Source organism: Callorhinus ursinus, unplaced genomic scaffold (assembly GCF_003265705.2).
Source record: "Callorhinus ursinus isolate GAN/ISIS: 27379988/994484 unplaced genomic scaffold, GSC_fseal_2.0 scaffold50, whole genome shotgun sequence".
Taxonomy (NCBI): Eukaryota; Metazoa; Chordata; class Mammalia; order Carnivora; family Otariidae; genus Callorhinus; species Callorhinus ursinus.
Genome location: NW_027397112.1, coordinates 85,924 through 98,419, shown reverse-complemented (window position 1 = coordinate 98,419; position 12,496 = coordinate 85,924). Strand labels below are relative to the sequence as shown.

At 58.8% G+C, this 12,496-nt stretch overlaps 1 protein-coding gene across 1 annotated transcript; it reads left to right on the top strand.

The window, feature by feature from the left end:
- Positions 1-3,755: 3,755 nt before the first annotated feature.
- GPR142 (G protein-coupled receptor 142) lies at positions 3,756-7,483 on the top strand. Its single transcript, XM_025889950.2, has 3 exons — positions 3,756-3,877; positions 4,930-5,088; positions 5,737-7,483. Exons 1-3 carry the CDS (start codon positions 3,853-3,855, stop codon positions 6,606-6,608), a joined length of 1,056 nt encoding a protein of 351 aa, XP_025745735.2. The 5' UTR covers positions 3,756-3,852; the 3' UTR covers positions 6,609-7,483.
- The last annotated feature ends 5,013 nt before the right edge of the window (positions 7,484-12,496 follow it).

The following is a 12,496-nucleotide window of genomic DNA, read 5'->3' as shown; positions in this document are numbered from 1 at the left end:
TAAGGATTTTATTTATTTATTTGACAGAGAGAGACACAGCGAGAGAGGGAACACAAGCAGGGGGAGTGGGAGAGGAAGAAGCAGGCTTCCTGCGGAGCAGGGAGCCTGATGCGGGGCTCGATCCCAGGACCCTGGGATCATGATCTGAGCCAAAGGCAGACGCCTAAAGACTGAGCCACCCAGGTTCCCCCTTTTACCAGCTTCTAACTTCCAAATGTATTGTTTCCCTTCCCAGAGTTCCAAGGAATCACACAGCAGACCCGGCATCCCGCCCCAACTGTAGGAGAAATTGAGGCAGAGAGCTAGGTCACAGTCTCAGCTGGGTCAGTGCAGAGGAGGGCTTTTCTAAATCCAAAGGAATGGAGAGAGGAGGGTGGGGTCTAGAGCCCAAGGGGAGTGGGTAGGTCCATGTGTTCTGTTGAGGCCTCACCTTTTTGCGGAGCAAGTGGGGCCTGGCCCAGGTCTTCCTGGGACAGTCTCTGCTTTAAGCTCGATGAACGACGGACTGAGAGATCCAGCTCCGTTTCCCCCGAGGCTGGGTCCTTGACTGGGGATGGAGCCTGCCCTCCCTTGCTCTCTGGGTCCCAGGCACGAGCTCCATGCATTGATTTCTGCTGCTCCGGGCTGGCACAGACACACCAACAGCTCCACCCCCTCTCCAGAGCTGCAGAGAGAGCAAGAATTGGGTCTGGCACCTGCCTCGTCCGGGTTGGCAGAGATGGAGCAATCCAGCGCAGCGGAAACCCCTCCCGGGTGCCCTGACCTTCACGCCTGGCTCCCCTCATCCAGATCCACCATCCCTTGGCTGCCTGCCTGCCCTTCCCATGGACTGTACCACCTCCCCGGCCCAGACCAGCAAGACAGAGCCTCAGTGTGATGGGGTCCCAGGCCTCCGAGAGCACCGGGTTCCATGTGCAATGCTTTTCAGGAGGACCGTTATCTGATGATAAAGAGACGTTGGTAAGAGAACCCACTTACTCAGAAACCCGGCTTTCCGTAAGCTCTTTTCTTAACTCCAGCCTCCTTGGGGCTGCATCTGCTTTTCTAGAAGGTAGAGTCCATCTGTGTTGGAATCTCCCGTGCTCTACGCAGAAGCCAGGACACCAGTATTTTCTAAGCACGCTGGGTGATTGTCATGTACGCACAAGCTAAGATTTACCCTCCGGAGTAAGATGGATGCCATTCCGAGTGTGCAGGGATCGAGCGGCCCCAGATGACCAAGAAGACTCGGAAGGGTCACCTCTGGCCCTCCATCTCTGAGAGGCCCCACCTCCTACAATTGATAACTTCGTTGTCCCTGAACCTCCTCTAACAATTTAGAAGCTGATTTTCCAGAAATAGGCATTCTCTTTTCTCAGTTTCTTAGTCTGAGAGTTGTTGGGAGTGCGTGCCTGCATGCGTGTGTGTGTGTGTGTGTGCGCGCGCGTGTGCATGCACATACGTGCATGAGTGTCGTGTGCCAGAGTCTTGGAGCAGGAGAGAGAAAGGAGAGCATTTGCCCTGCACAGCCATTGAGATAGAGGATCTAAGACACTCCATTTTATTTTGCCCTGTGGATCTGGAAGCTCCATCATTCCTTGAGAGCAAGTCTGATGAGCTCACAAGCTAGAACAATTCCCAGAGAGGAGTGCTACTTCCTGCCTGAGACAAAGAGTGTTTATCGCCTAAGTGACTTGTCTGAGCTCTCACGGCAGCCAGGATTCAAATGCCACTTTTTTGCTTGACTTTCTTCCCATGACCCTACACTGGGTCCCTACATGGGAAGCTATTTCAGACAGATATGATCCCCATTGGGCAAGGAATCTCTAGTGCTGTAAAAGCCACTGAAAATTCTTGCAAGCTTGGGGCAGGATGGTTTTCTTATCTGCAGAATGGGGGATGAGACGCTGGATGGGGGTAATACCCACCCCAGAGCGGTGGGTCCCCAGACCCAGCCCTACCTAGAGTGTGGACTCCCTTAGATCTATAACATCTCCCTTCCTGAGCTAGGGTGCCTTCAGACACTTAGATCGGGGAATAGGGGATCCTGAGTTAAGGTTCCAGACCAGTGTACTCAGGGGGGGCACACTAATAATAAACAAGAAGGAATCTTTCCCTGAAGGAAGTCACAGGCTACTGGAAGCTTCCGGGAAGCCAGGCTGCGCCGTCATAGAGGCAGATCCACTCTCCTGCCCCAGCCCCCGCTACCGTGATATCCACCCCCCACTGCAATGCCCCTCCCTATCTGAGTGTTCTGTCTGACCCACATCCCCTTCCTCCCTAAAGCCTGAGCTCACAGTGGCCTTTCCTGCCTGTGCACCTGTTATTCGGGGGAAGGTTGTGTGAGGGGGGGACAAGTGAACAGCTCTGGGGTTCAAATTCCCATGCCACAGGGTGGTGGCTCTGTGGCCCTAGCCTGGTTGCTGAACTTCTCTGAGCTTCCATCCCCTCTTGTGTGAAATGGAGGTGACCAGAGTTAGCTTGTGGGGCTGCCCTGAGGGTGATAAGTATAGGAACAAGAGTAAGAGCTCAGGAAATGTTGCCGGAGCCCGTCACACCTGCTTGGTCTTTTCAACTTGACTGTAAGCAGCTCCTCGTCCCCATAGCCTCATGGTGCAGGGAGGTGGTGGCCTGGGGAATTATCTGTGCTTCTTGCATTCTCTGGGGCTGGGGTCCTGGAATACGGCCTGGGGATCCGAGTGGGTCGTGCCTTTTCTGGTCCTGCTGTACCACCCAGAGGACCTGGCCGAAGCCCGTGGCCTCTCTGGAGGCCTGCATGGTCAGAATACGGCCACCAGGGGGCAGCAAGTCTTCTGTGATAGCCCAGGTGGGTGTGAAGGTGGGAGTGGGGCTGAGGGTCCAGGTAGCCCCAGCCCCAGATGTGGGATCTATCTTAGGGAGCCCAGAAGCCAGCTCTGCTACATGCCCAGAGATGGGCACGGGAAGTGATTCCAGGCTGGACCTCGGCTCTCCTCCGGAGTCAGACGACATGTTTGTCCCTGGTGCCCACTGTGGGCCGCACTGGTCACGTCCCCAAGGGGGTGGGGGGAGCCAGTGGGCACAGATTCCTGTCTCTCCAGAGTGCCCACTGCACCTGCTGCTGTTTATCTGCCAGTGACTAATACTCCTGGGGGGATGGTCCATTTCACCAAGGCTAGGGAAACAACAGTTCGTGGGGCCACGGGGTCTTGGATTCCCAGAGCTGCTGGTGGCCTGATCAGGCTTGTGCCAGGGGTCACTGCCACCACTGCGCACAGCTGCCTGCCTTCCACACCCACAGCCCCCCGGGGAGCCCCCCCCTCGCCCCCCTGCCTGCCCCCCCCCCCCCCCCCCCCTTCAAACCTGGCCCATGCGGTCTCCCTCTAGATGTGAACCCTACCCATGGCGGCCTCATCCCTGCCCTGCACTGGTTCCCCCCTACGCCCCTTATGCCCTCCTGTCTGAGGCCACAGATGGGATCCTTCTGCCTTGTCCGGAAGTCCTCACTCTCAGGATGTAAATGCCCTGGCTGAGCCCAGGCCAGTCCCCAGAGTGCCCTGGAGCACAACGCAGCCTATCCAGAGCCCCAGTCCAGGCCCCTCCTCCAGGCCTCCCTCTCAGCCTGACCCCTGCCTGTGCAGGCTCGGGGGATCCTGGTTTGCTCCAGGCAGCATCCACTGTGGAGACTCATTCCCCTGAGCCTCGGCCCCACCCTTTCCTTCCTCCTCCTCCCTCCTCCCACCACCCCACCTCTCTGCACTGACCGGCTCCGTCTCAGTGCTGCGGGAAGAATTGTAGGGCAAACCACCCCTTGGAGAGCTGGCGATGCTGGGAGGGAGCTGCGGGGACTCCCAGAAAAGCCACGAGGTAACCTAGGACTCAGGACCCAGGAGCATGACGCTTGAGGGGCGGGAGGCAGGTAAAGTATCCAGAACGAGGTGGGAGGGGAGAGGACAGTGGCAGGCAGGTGAGGGACAGGCGAGGAATCTAGAAGCTTGAAGCTGATCACCAGTGAGAGGTGGGCGGGGAAACTAGGCTTAGCTGGGGTGGGGGAGGGGGGGCGACATGTGGGGGGGCAGGGCAGGGATGACTGGGGGGTGGGGCTTCAGCAGGAAATCAAAAGCTGGACCATGAAACCTAAAGATCTAAAGTGTGGGCTGAGGGGCGCCTGGGTGGCTCAGTCGCTAAGTGTCTGCCTTCAGCTCAGGTCATGGTCCCAGGGTCCGCTCCCTGAGCCTGCTTCTCCCTCTCCCGTCCCCCCTTCCCGCTTGTGTTCCCTCTCTCGCTGTGTCTCTCTCTGTCAAATAAATAAATAAAATCTTTAAAAAAAATAATGAAGTGTGGGCTGAGAGGAGCAAGGACCAGAGTATGGGGTCACCTTACTTCTCTGGACTCAGTTTCCCCATCTGAAAACCAGGGCCATCCCAGCTCCAGTACTGCTAACCTTAGAAAGAGGGTTGCTCTTTAGGGAAGAAGAGCAGGAAACCTAGTAGTGTCACCCCTTAGAGATGGGGCGGCTGTTGAGTAGAGCCGAGGGGCTGCTGTGAAGCACCGGGGGGTGAGAATCATCCAGGCTGCTCGCTAAAAACACAGCTGCCCAAGCCCCACTCCGGACCCCGGCTCAGACTGCTTGCAGCGAGGCCCAGGAATCTGCATGCTCAAATGGGCGCGCCCCCCCCCCCCTGACTATGCCATCCAGCCTGTTTCAGGGCCCTGCCTTCCAGGCAGAAGATGCACCTCGAGCAATGCAATGGAGAAATAGCGTCCATGGCAGCAAGAAATGCCTCAGAGGACTTCTTCCCTTTAATGGGGGAGTCAGGGGTGGGGTGGGGTGGACCTGGCAATAGGGATTGCCATTTGCTGGGCCCGACCAGGGGATGTGCAGAGAATAGGAAGGAATAATGATCTCGGGGGCAGGGGCAGGCTGGAGAGAGACCTAAAGCTCTAACCCGACCCTTCCGTCCTCCCCAGCTGGCCCGCCACGAGCGACCCTGCTGCCCACAGCCAATGGCAGTGGGCCAAGCCAGGAGTTGGAAGGCCATTGGCCAGAAATCCCAGAGCGGTCCCCGTGTGTGGCTGGTGTCATCCCTGTCATCTACTACAGCATCCTGCTGGGCCTGGGGCTGCCTGGTGAGTGGGAAGCTGGGGCCTGGGAGTTGGGGGTGGGCGGAAATGGGGGTCCTCCTTCAATGGATGCCCATCCTCTGTGCTGACCCCCGAGACCCAGAATCTTAGACTCCAGGACACTCTTTGACTTTATAGGGTGATCTGGGTCATTGGGGAGCAAAGCCTTGTGGCAAGTAAAAGGGAGGGGCCAGGATTTGGGGTGCTCATGGCTAAAGCCAAGGTTTCACCAAAAGGGACAGCCCCCCTCCACCCCCCTGGCAGTGGGCACTGTGCTAGGCTAAGTTCATGTAGGACCGCCTTCAGCTCGGTTGAAATCTTCCCCTGCGGTCCACTGCTTCCGAGAGCTGCAGAGCTAGGGGACAGGTGGGGGAGTGGAGGCAGGAAAGGACCGATGATCTCAGCCTCGGGGAATTACCCACCCCTGCCCGTGTGTAGGGCCTTGCCCCCGGGTGAATTCAATGGCCTGTGGTGCATGGATGGACAGGGCAGGGCTGACCTGGTCAGTCTCCCTGATAAAGTGAGCTTTCAGAAGGGTCTGGAAAGAGGAAAAGAGAAGCCAGGGAGAGGAGAGGGACGAAGATAACACCTTGGAAACGGAGTCTAAGCAGCCCTTCTAATGCCTCTGCCCTCTGTGACCTCTGTCGCCCTCAGTCAACCTCCTGACCACAGTGGCCTTGACCCGGCTGGCCACCAGGACCAGGAAGCCCTCCTACTATTACCTTCTGGCTCTCACAGCCTCGGATATCGTCACCCAGGTGGTCATCGTGTTCGTGGGTTTCCTCCTCCAGGGGGCTGTGCTGGCCCGGCAGGTGCCCCAGGCTGTGGTGCGCTCGGCTAACATCCTGGAGTTTGCCGCCAACCATGCCTCAGTCTGGATTGCTGTCCTGCTCACGGTGGACCGCTACAGCGCCCTGTGCCACCCGCTGCGTCACCGGGCCGCCTCGTCCCCAGGCCGGACCCGCCGGGCCATCGCCACCGTCCTCGGTGCCGCCCTGCTGACGGGCATCCCCTTCTACTGGTGGCTGGACGTGTGGAGGGACGCGGACCCCCCCAGCATGCTGGACGAAGTCCTCAAGTGGGCTCACTGCCTCACGGTCTACTTTATCCCTTGTGGCGTCTTCCTGGTCACCAACTCGGCCATCGTCTGCCGGCTGCGGAGGAAGAGCCAGAGTGGTCTGCGGCCCCGGGTGGGCAAGAGTACAGCCATCCTCCTGGGTGTCACCACCCTCTTCGCCCTCCTTTGGGCACCCCGGATCTTTGTCATGCTCTACCACCTGTATGTGGCCCCTGTCCACCGCGACTGGAGGGTCCACCTGGCCTTGGACGTGGCCAACATGGCCGCCATGCTCAACACGGCAGTCAACTTTGGCCTCTACTGCTTTGTCAGCAAGACTTTCCGGGCCACCATCCGAGAGGTCGTCCACGATGCCCACCTGCCCTGCACGCTGGGGTCACGGCCAGAGGGCACGGTGGTGGACCCTGCACTAAAGCCTCCAGGACTTCCCAAAGGGGCAGAACGGTAGAGGCAGGGCCCAGCCAGGGTGCTTGGGGGCGGCTCGGGGCCAAATTTACTGCTGCCTTTGTGGTATGCCCACAAAACTTTATCAACACCCTACTTCACCATCTGAGGGTGGGGCGGGGAAGGCTCCTTCCTGTGGGGGCAGCTCCCCAGGTGCGGGGTCGTCCAATTTATCCAACTCTCACATTAGCTTCACCAGTAGTTCCCACTTCCTGGCCCAAGGAGAGGGCTCTGCCGGGCACAGGCTAATAAAGTCAGCTGCTCCGGGCATTCCTCTGTGGGGGACATTTCACCTGGCACATTATGAAGGCTGGCTTAACGTGGGTTGGATCAATGAATGAAAGGCAAGATGGATGGGTGGATGGATGAATGGATGGATGGATGGGTGGATGGATGGACCGAGGGATAGTAATGAACTCCAGCCACCATCCTGCCCCCACTCCCCCAGAGCCTACCTCTCACTCCCTGAGTCACTTCTCTGGCTTCCAGTGGCAAGTCCAGGATGAAAGGAAGCCATTGGTAGGATCCCAGGTATATTCAAGGCTGGGGGAAGCCATGAGTAAGGGGAGGGGGGCTTCTTGGGAAAAGGGGTGATCTTAAAGCAGATTAGGTGTCCCAGCCCTGGGGAGACACCACCCCTTGAGTCTCAAGCCTCCTGCTTCCATTCCAGTTAACTCCCTGCCCTGAGGCCAGAACAGGTTCAGGGACCCAGAATAGCCCTAGGGTTTTCATTGTTGCTGCTGAGGAGACAGCTAGTGCCTCTCAGCCCCAGAGTGGGGGGATGGGAAGGGAGGACTCAGCCCACTCCACTTGGGGGAGGGCCTCTTTCTCCACCACGGGGAGGAAGGCCCAGCAGATCAGGTCCCCACGGCGCTGCCCGGCCCCCTCCCAGCCTCTCCTGGGCCCCTCTCTCCGTCAGGGTGCCAGCCCAGAGAGGCAGCTGGGAGAGATTAGCAGATGGACCTCCCACCTGCTCTGGGCTTTGGGTAAACACATTAGCCGCTGCTTTCTGCTTCCCAGTCAGTCAGGCTGAGCTGACCTTACCCCCTGAATGGGAGGTCCAGGCCGGGGCCCACCGGCACCCAACCCCTTAGTGGGATGGCCTACCAGAAAGAGCCAGAAATGCACGGGGCACACCGTCAGGGCAAAATAAATGCTCGGCTTTCCTCTTCTCCCCAGAACCAGGGTGTCCAGGAGGGGACTTTCAGCCATACCCAAAAGGGGAAAAGGCAGGCCCTCCATCCTTTATCCGTAATTCTAAACTTTATCCGTAATTCTAAAGAGCTCTGAAAACCAAAACATTTGTCCCAGGTTTGCCACGGTCACATTTAGTGGCAAAACCTGACCTGACCTGAGGCAGGACAAGGGAGTGTGGACACAGTGGTTCCCTGCCAACTCTCTGCGGGTGTGGCTGCTGGAACCGAGATCGAGTGCACGGGACAGGCCACATGTGACCCTTCTCTGTTCTGAGAAGTTCTGAATTCTGGGACACATGTGGTCCCAAGTTCAGAGAGAGGAAGGGGGACCCCCAGGCACCACCACTGCTGGTGGTGCAGGGTCCAGGCTGACCCTGAGTGCGCTGGAGGTGTAGAGCGTCCCCCCACGTGCACACGGATGCCCCCGTGGGCAGGAGTGGATGCGCCAGGGCTTCCTTCCTTGCTTAAGGAGGAGTGCATGCAAGGGCAGGTATTCCGGGGAAGAGCAGGCCCTATAGGTTGGGACAGTGCTTCCCAGCCCACTGGAGGGGCCAAGTGTGCCCTACAGAGGGAGGCACTGGGAAGAAAGTTGCCTTTCTGATGCAGAACCAAATGGAACACCATGGAGGAGCGACCTTCTTCCCACTCTAAGAAACCTCTGAGAGCCCTCCAGTATCAGAAAAGAGCATTGTTGTGGAAGGCGGTACCTGGCCAGTGGGCTGTCCTCGAGAAGACCCATTCACTCACCAGTTCCTGAGCACTGGCAAAACGAGGAACTTCCAGAAACAGGTGGGGGGGCTCTGTGGAGGCAGGTAGGGCTTTGCACAGGTAGGGGTGTGGAGCCACCAGAACCAGGGTGTTAATATGAGTGTGACCTCACGCGGACCCACAGGCTGGGGCGACATCAGTTTTTCCAAACAACCCTGTGTCCTGAGTATAGTCACCATGTTACAGACCGGGGACGTGGGAGCCCAGAGAGGTGACATGCTGAGCACATAGCCTTCTGCTGGTGAGGAGCGAGTCTGCCAGGTCCTGCTCTGGATCCTGCTCCTCCGAGTGCCTCTTAGGTGCTCCCAGGGGCAGCAGATTGGGGGAAGGGCAGCTTCGGGGATGCTTTGTGTCACAGCTTTTTGGTGCTGGACTTCCTAGATTTGGAAACCACGATCATAGTTTCCCAATAAGAGGGATTGAGCAACAGTTCATTTTTTTTTATTATTATGTTATGTTAATCACCATACATTATTACATCATTAGTTTCTGATGTAGTGTTCCATGGAGCAACAGTTGATTTTAAAAGTCTTTGTAACCTTTAACAAAATGAAGAGCTCATCGCTTTGATAAGCAGATCACTGACATGCAAAGTATTATTAAAACTGCTCCTGCAGCTGCCTTCATGCATTTTTATTATTAACTCTCAACGGCCTCGGGAAGGAGCACAAGACTATGGTGGCGTGGCTCGCCCTTCTCTCCTTGGCCAACCCATCTGCAGAGTCCACTACCGATGGTCCCAGTTCCACACTGAGCATATTTTTTAGTTCAGAAAAGTTTTCCTTATGTTCCGACTCCTGATTGGGATGCTGGCCCCCCTTTTCCCTTGTGCTCAGGCAGGAGAGCAAATGTGCTGTTGGTCGGGCTTCCCGGGTCCCCTCTGTCAAGTCCACCGTCCCCAGAGCGTCTCCAGTCAGGGCTCAGAGGCTTGCCGGGCTTTCCAGCATTGCCCGCGCTTCCCTGCTCGCTGCAGCCACGTCCTGCGTTCTCCCACGTGGGGGTCAGCGCTCGGGGCTTCCAGAGCATGCTCACCGCCTCCCACCCCCCACCCGGCCCTGGTGCCGCCTCTGCTGGTTTACTTTTAGCTGGGTCCAGCTTTCCCCTTGAGGGGCTCCACCGCTCTTTCCCCTTTTTCTTTTTGTCCACAAAAAGGGACACACGGGTTGGGTAAAAGGGGCCCATGGCCGTCCCTGTCCTGCTGGGGTGGGGAGTGGGAGCGGGCAAGATGGGGACAAGAAGAAAGGCTTCTAGGAGGACCTGCTGTTTTCAGCAGCCACGCTGGGGAGGGGTCCATCCCTCACCCACCCTGAGCAGGACTTACTGAATTAAACATTGAGCCCTTTGGTCAGCCGGATGATAGATGTGATGGCAGGGACAACGGGACCGTCTTTGACACGGGAGTCCTGGGGCTCTTGGCCTTCCCCACGCCCACTTCCTTTGTCAACCGTGAAGCTTGAGCTCCCCAGAGGGTCTTGGGGCCCACCCCCTCCTTTTGCCTGTCGCTATGGGCTCAGACAGCAGGGGGCGCTGCGGGACTGGCAGCGCAGAAACCGACCGGCAGGGCTTTAAGCCCGATTTGTAGAAAGAGCCAAGATATTGCAAAGAAAGTGTGCCTGCCCTGGGGCCCCCGGGCAGCCTGGGGAGTGGCTGGGTGGGAGGGATCAGCCGTTCTCCCTGTCATTCTCCTCCACCCCGAAGCCAGGCCAGCTGCCACGTTGGGGCTGGCGAGCCCAGAGGGCCCACCAGTCACTGCAGTTTTCCCAGATCATTCTGGTGGTTGGAATGGTTTCCTGTGCGTGGCACTGTGTAAAGGGCCCTTTCATTGGCCTCCTCCCTCCACCCATGGCAGGGTCCAGCCAGCCCCTCCCCCACTGGCCTCCCAGTCGGGGGAACTGCCTTCCCCACGGTGGGGAGCTTGCTCCACGATCAGTGCCTCTGGGGTCCCCGCTCACCCCCACCCTAGTCCAGCTCCACTGGCCCCACCCCCTGGCCAGAGGGTCCTGGCCATGGCAGCCACTTGGGCATCCAAGGGAGTTTGAGCCTTGGCAGCGGCCCCAAATGACAAGGATGGAGGGAAAGGGGCCGGGGAGGTGTGGAAGGAGGGAGACTGCCAAACCCCGCAGTGAGTCATAAGCAGAGGTGGGACCCAGGGTGGTTCCATCCCTGCCCGGAACCTTCCCTGGAGCCCGCTGAGTTCATCCTTCTGGTCACAAAGCAAGAGGGAGAGTCTTTTGCCCGCCCCACCCCTGCCAGCCCTACTGACCTCACCAGCCTGCAGCCCCCCATTCCTCGCTAGGATGGCCTGGGGGGCCTCTGGGAGCATGGGTAGCGGGCCTAGGCTGGGGCTGCCACGCTGGGGCGCTCCCCCACCGTTTAGGGAAGAAGGGAAGGTGGAGGCTGATCCAGGGCCAGCCAGCCATGAGACTCCCACCTTCTCCTGTTGGAGGCTCCTCCCAGGCCTCCACACCTCTGTCCAAGTAGCCAGGAAAGGGGGGACCCCCCCCACCTCCTGCCCGGAAGAAGGTAGGCCGCCTGACTGGCACTCCCTCACCTTCTCTGTAAAAGGAGAGCTGAGTGGGTTAGAGCCTGACTTAGGCCCAGGCCACCATGAGATTTGAGCAAGGGAGCCCCTACTGGGCAGGAGTGTTGCTGGGGGCCAGGGGCATGAGGGCACAGCTGGTCTCCTACCCACAGGTTCCCCCCGCCCCACCGCCCCAGAGTCCGGACCCCAAGACCCCATCCCTCTGGCCTGCTGTGAGGGGCTGCTCCACCTGCCCTCCAGCTCAGACTGGGCAGAGGCTCCTTGGGCACCCCCCCCCCTTGGCTGCCCTCTGGTGGCTGCTGGAGGTGAAAGAGTTAACTGGTCTGTGGTGTTCCCTTCCCGGACTTGCCTAGATGTATATTTAGCAGGCCGACCTAGAGCTAGGAATGCCAAGATGCCCTGGCACGGCAGCCCCTGATTCGCCACAGCACCCCTCGGAGGCTGGGGGGAGGGCAGCGCAGTGGGAGGAGGGGGGTGGGTGCCATGGGGGTGGGATGGTGGAAGGCGGGAGGGTCCACTGGACGACGGGGCCAGGGATGTGCGAGTCGGCTTGGAAGGAAGGCTGTGGTCTCACGGGGCACCCAGGCCCAGGCGGGGAGGAGGGGAGGGTGTTGCTCTTTTTCTGTGGGAGAAGGACCCGGCTGACCCAGTCTCCCAGGGACGTGGGAGGATTGCTGGAGAACAGGTCTGGGATCAGAGGGCTTCCCGGTGAGGGGTGAAGGGTCAGGGCTGTTGGGAGAGCTCCTTCGACCACCTGCTGAAATGGCCCCGGGGCCTGGAGAAGTGGGAACTGAGTATCTGCCCCAGGGTATATCCTGGTTTGGGTGCCCCTCCCCTCTCCCACCCCCACCTCACCCCCACCCCGCCCCGGCTGGCTGGAGGTGGCCAGAGGCAAGATGGCTGGTGAGCGCCTTGCTGGGTGGTGCACTGTCACTCTGGGACGCGCAAACATGGCGGGGCTGGGGCAGAAGAGTGGTTCTAAGGGTTCCCTCCCAGTGGGGCCTCCCCTGCCAGCGGAGGATGGGCTCTCACTTTGCCCGAGTGAGCAGCAGGCCCTGCCTGAAAAGATCCAGGGATTGCCTGCCACCAAGACATGCCAGTTGTTACTGGTTTTAGTCTGTCTTGGTTCTCCTGACCAGGGGGTAGGACCCTTCTAGAATTTTCTGTGTCACAAACTCTCATGGAGGCAACGAGCCAAACCCCTTCCCCAGAGTGCCCTCTCTACAAACAATGAAGACAGCTGACCCTTCTCTGACACCAATGCACTGCATGACCTTGGGAAAGTCATTTCCAACCTCAGGGTGTGGAGGTTGGACTGGGTGGGGCCTGTGGTCACGTCCACGGGCAAGCTCCTCAGCCCCAGATGTGGCACCTTGTAGAAAAGGT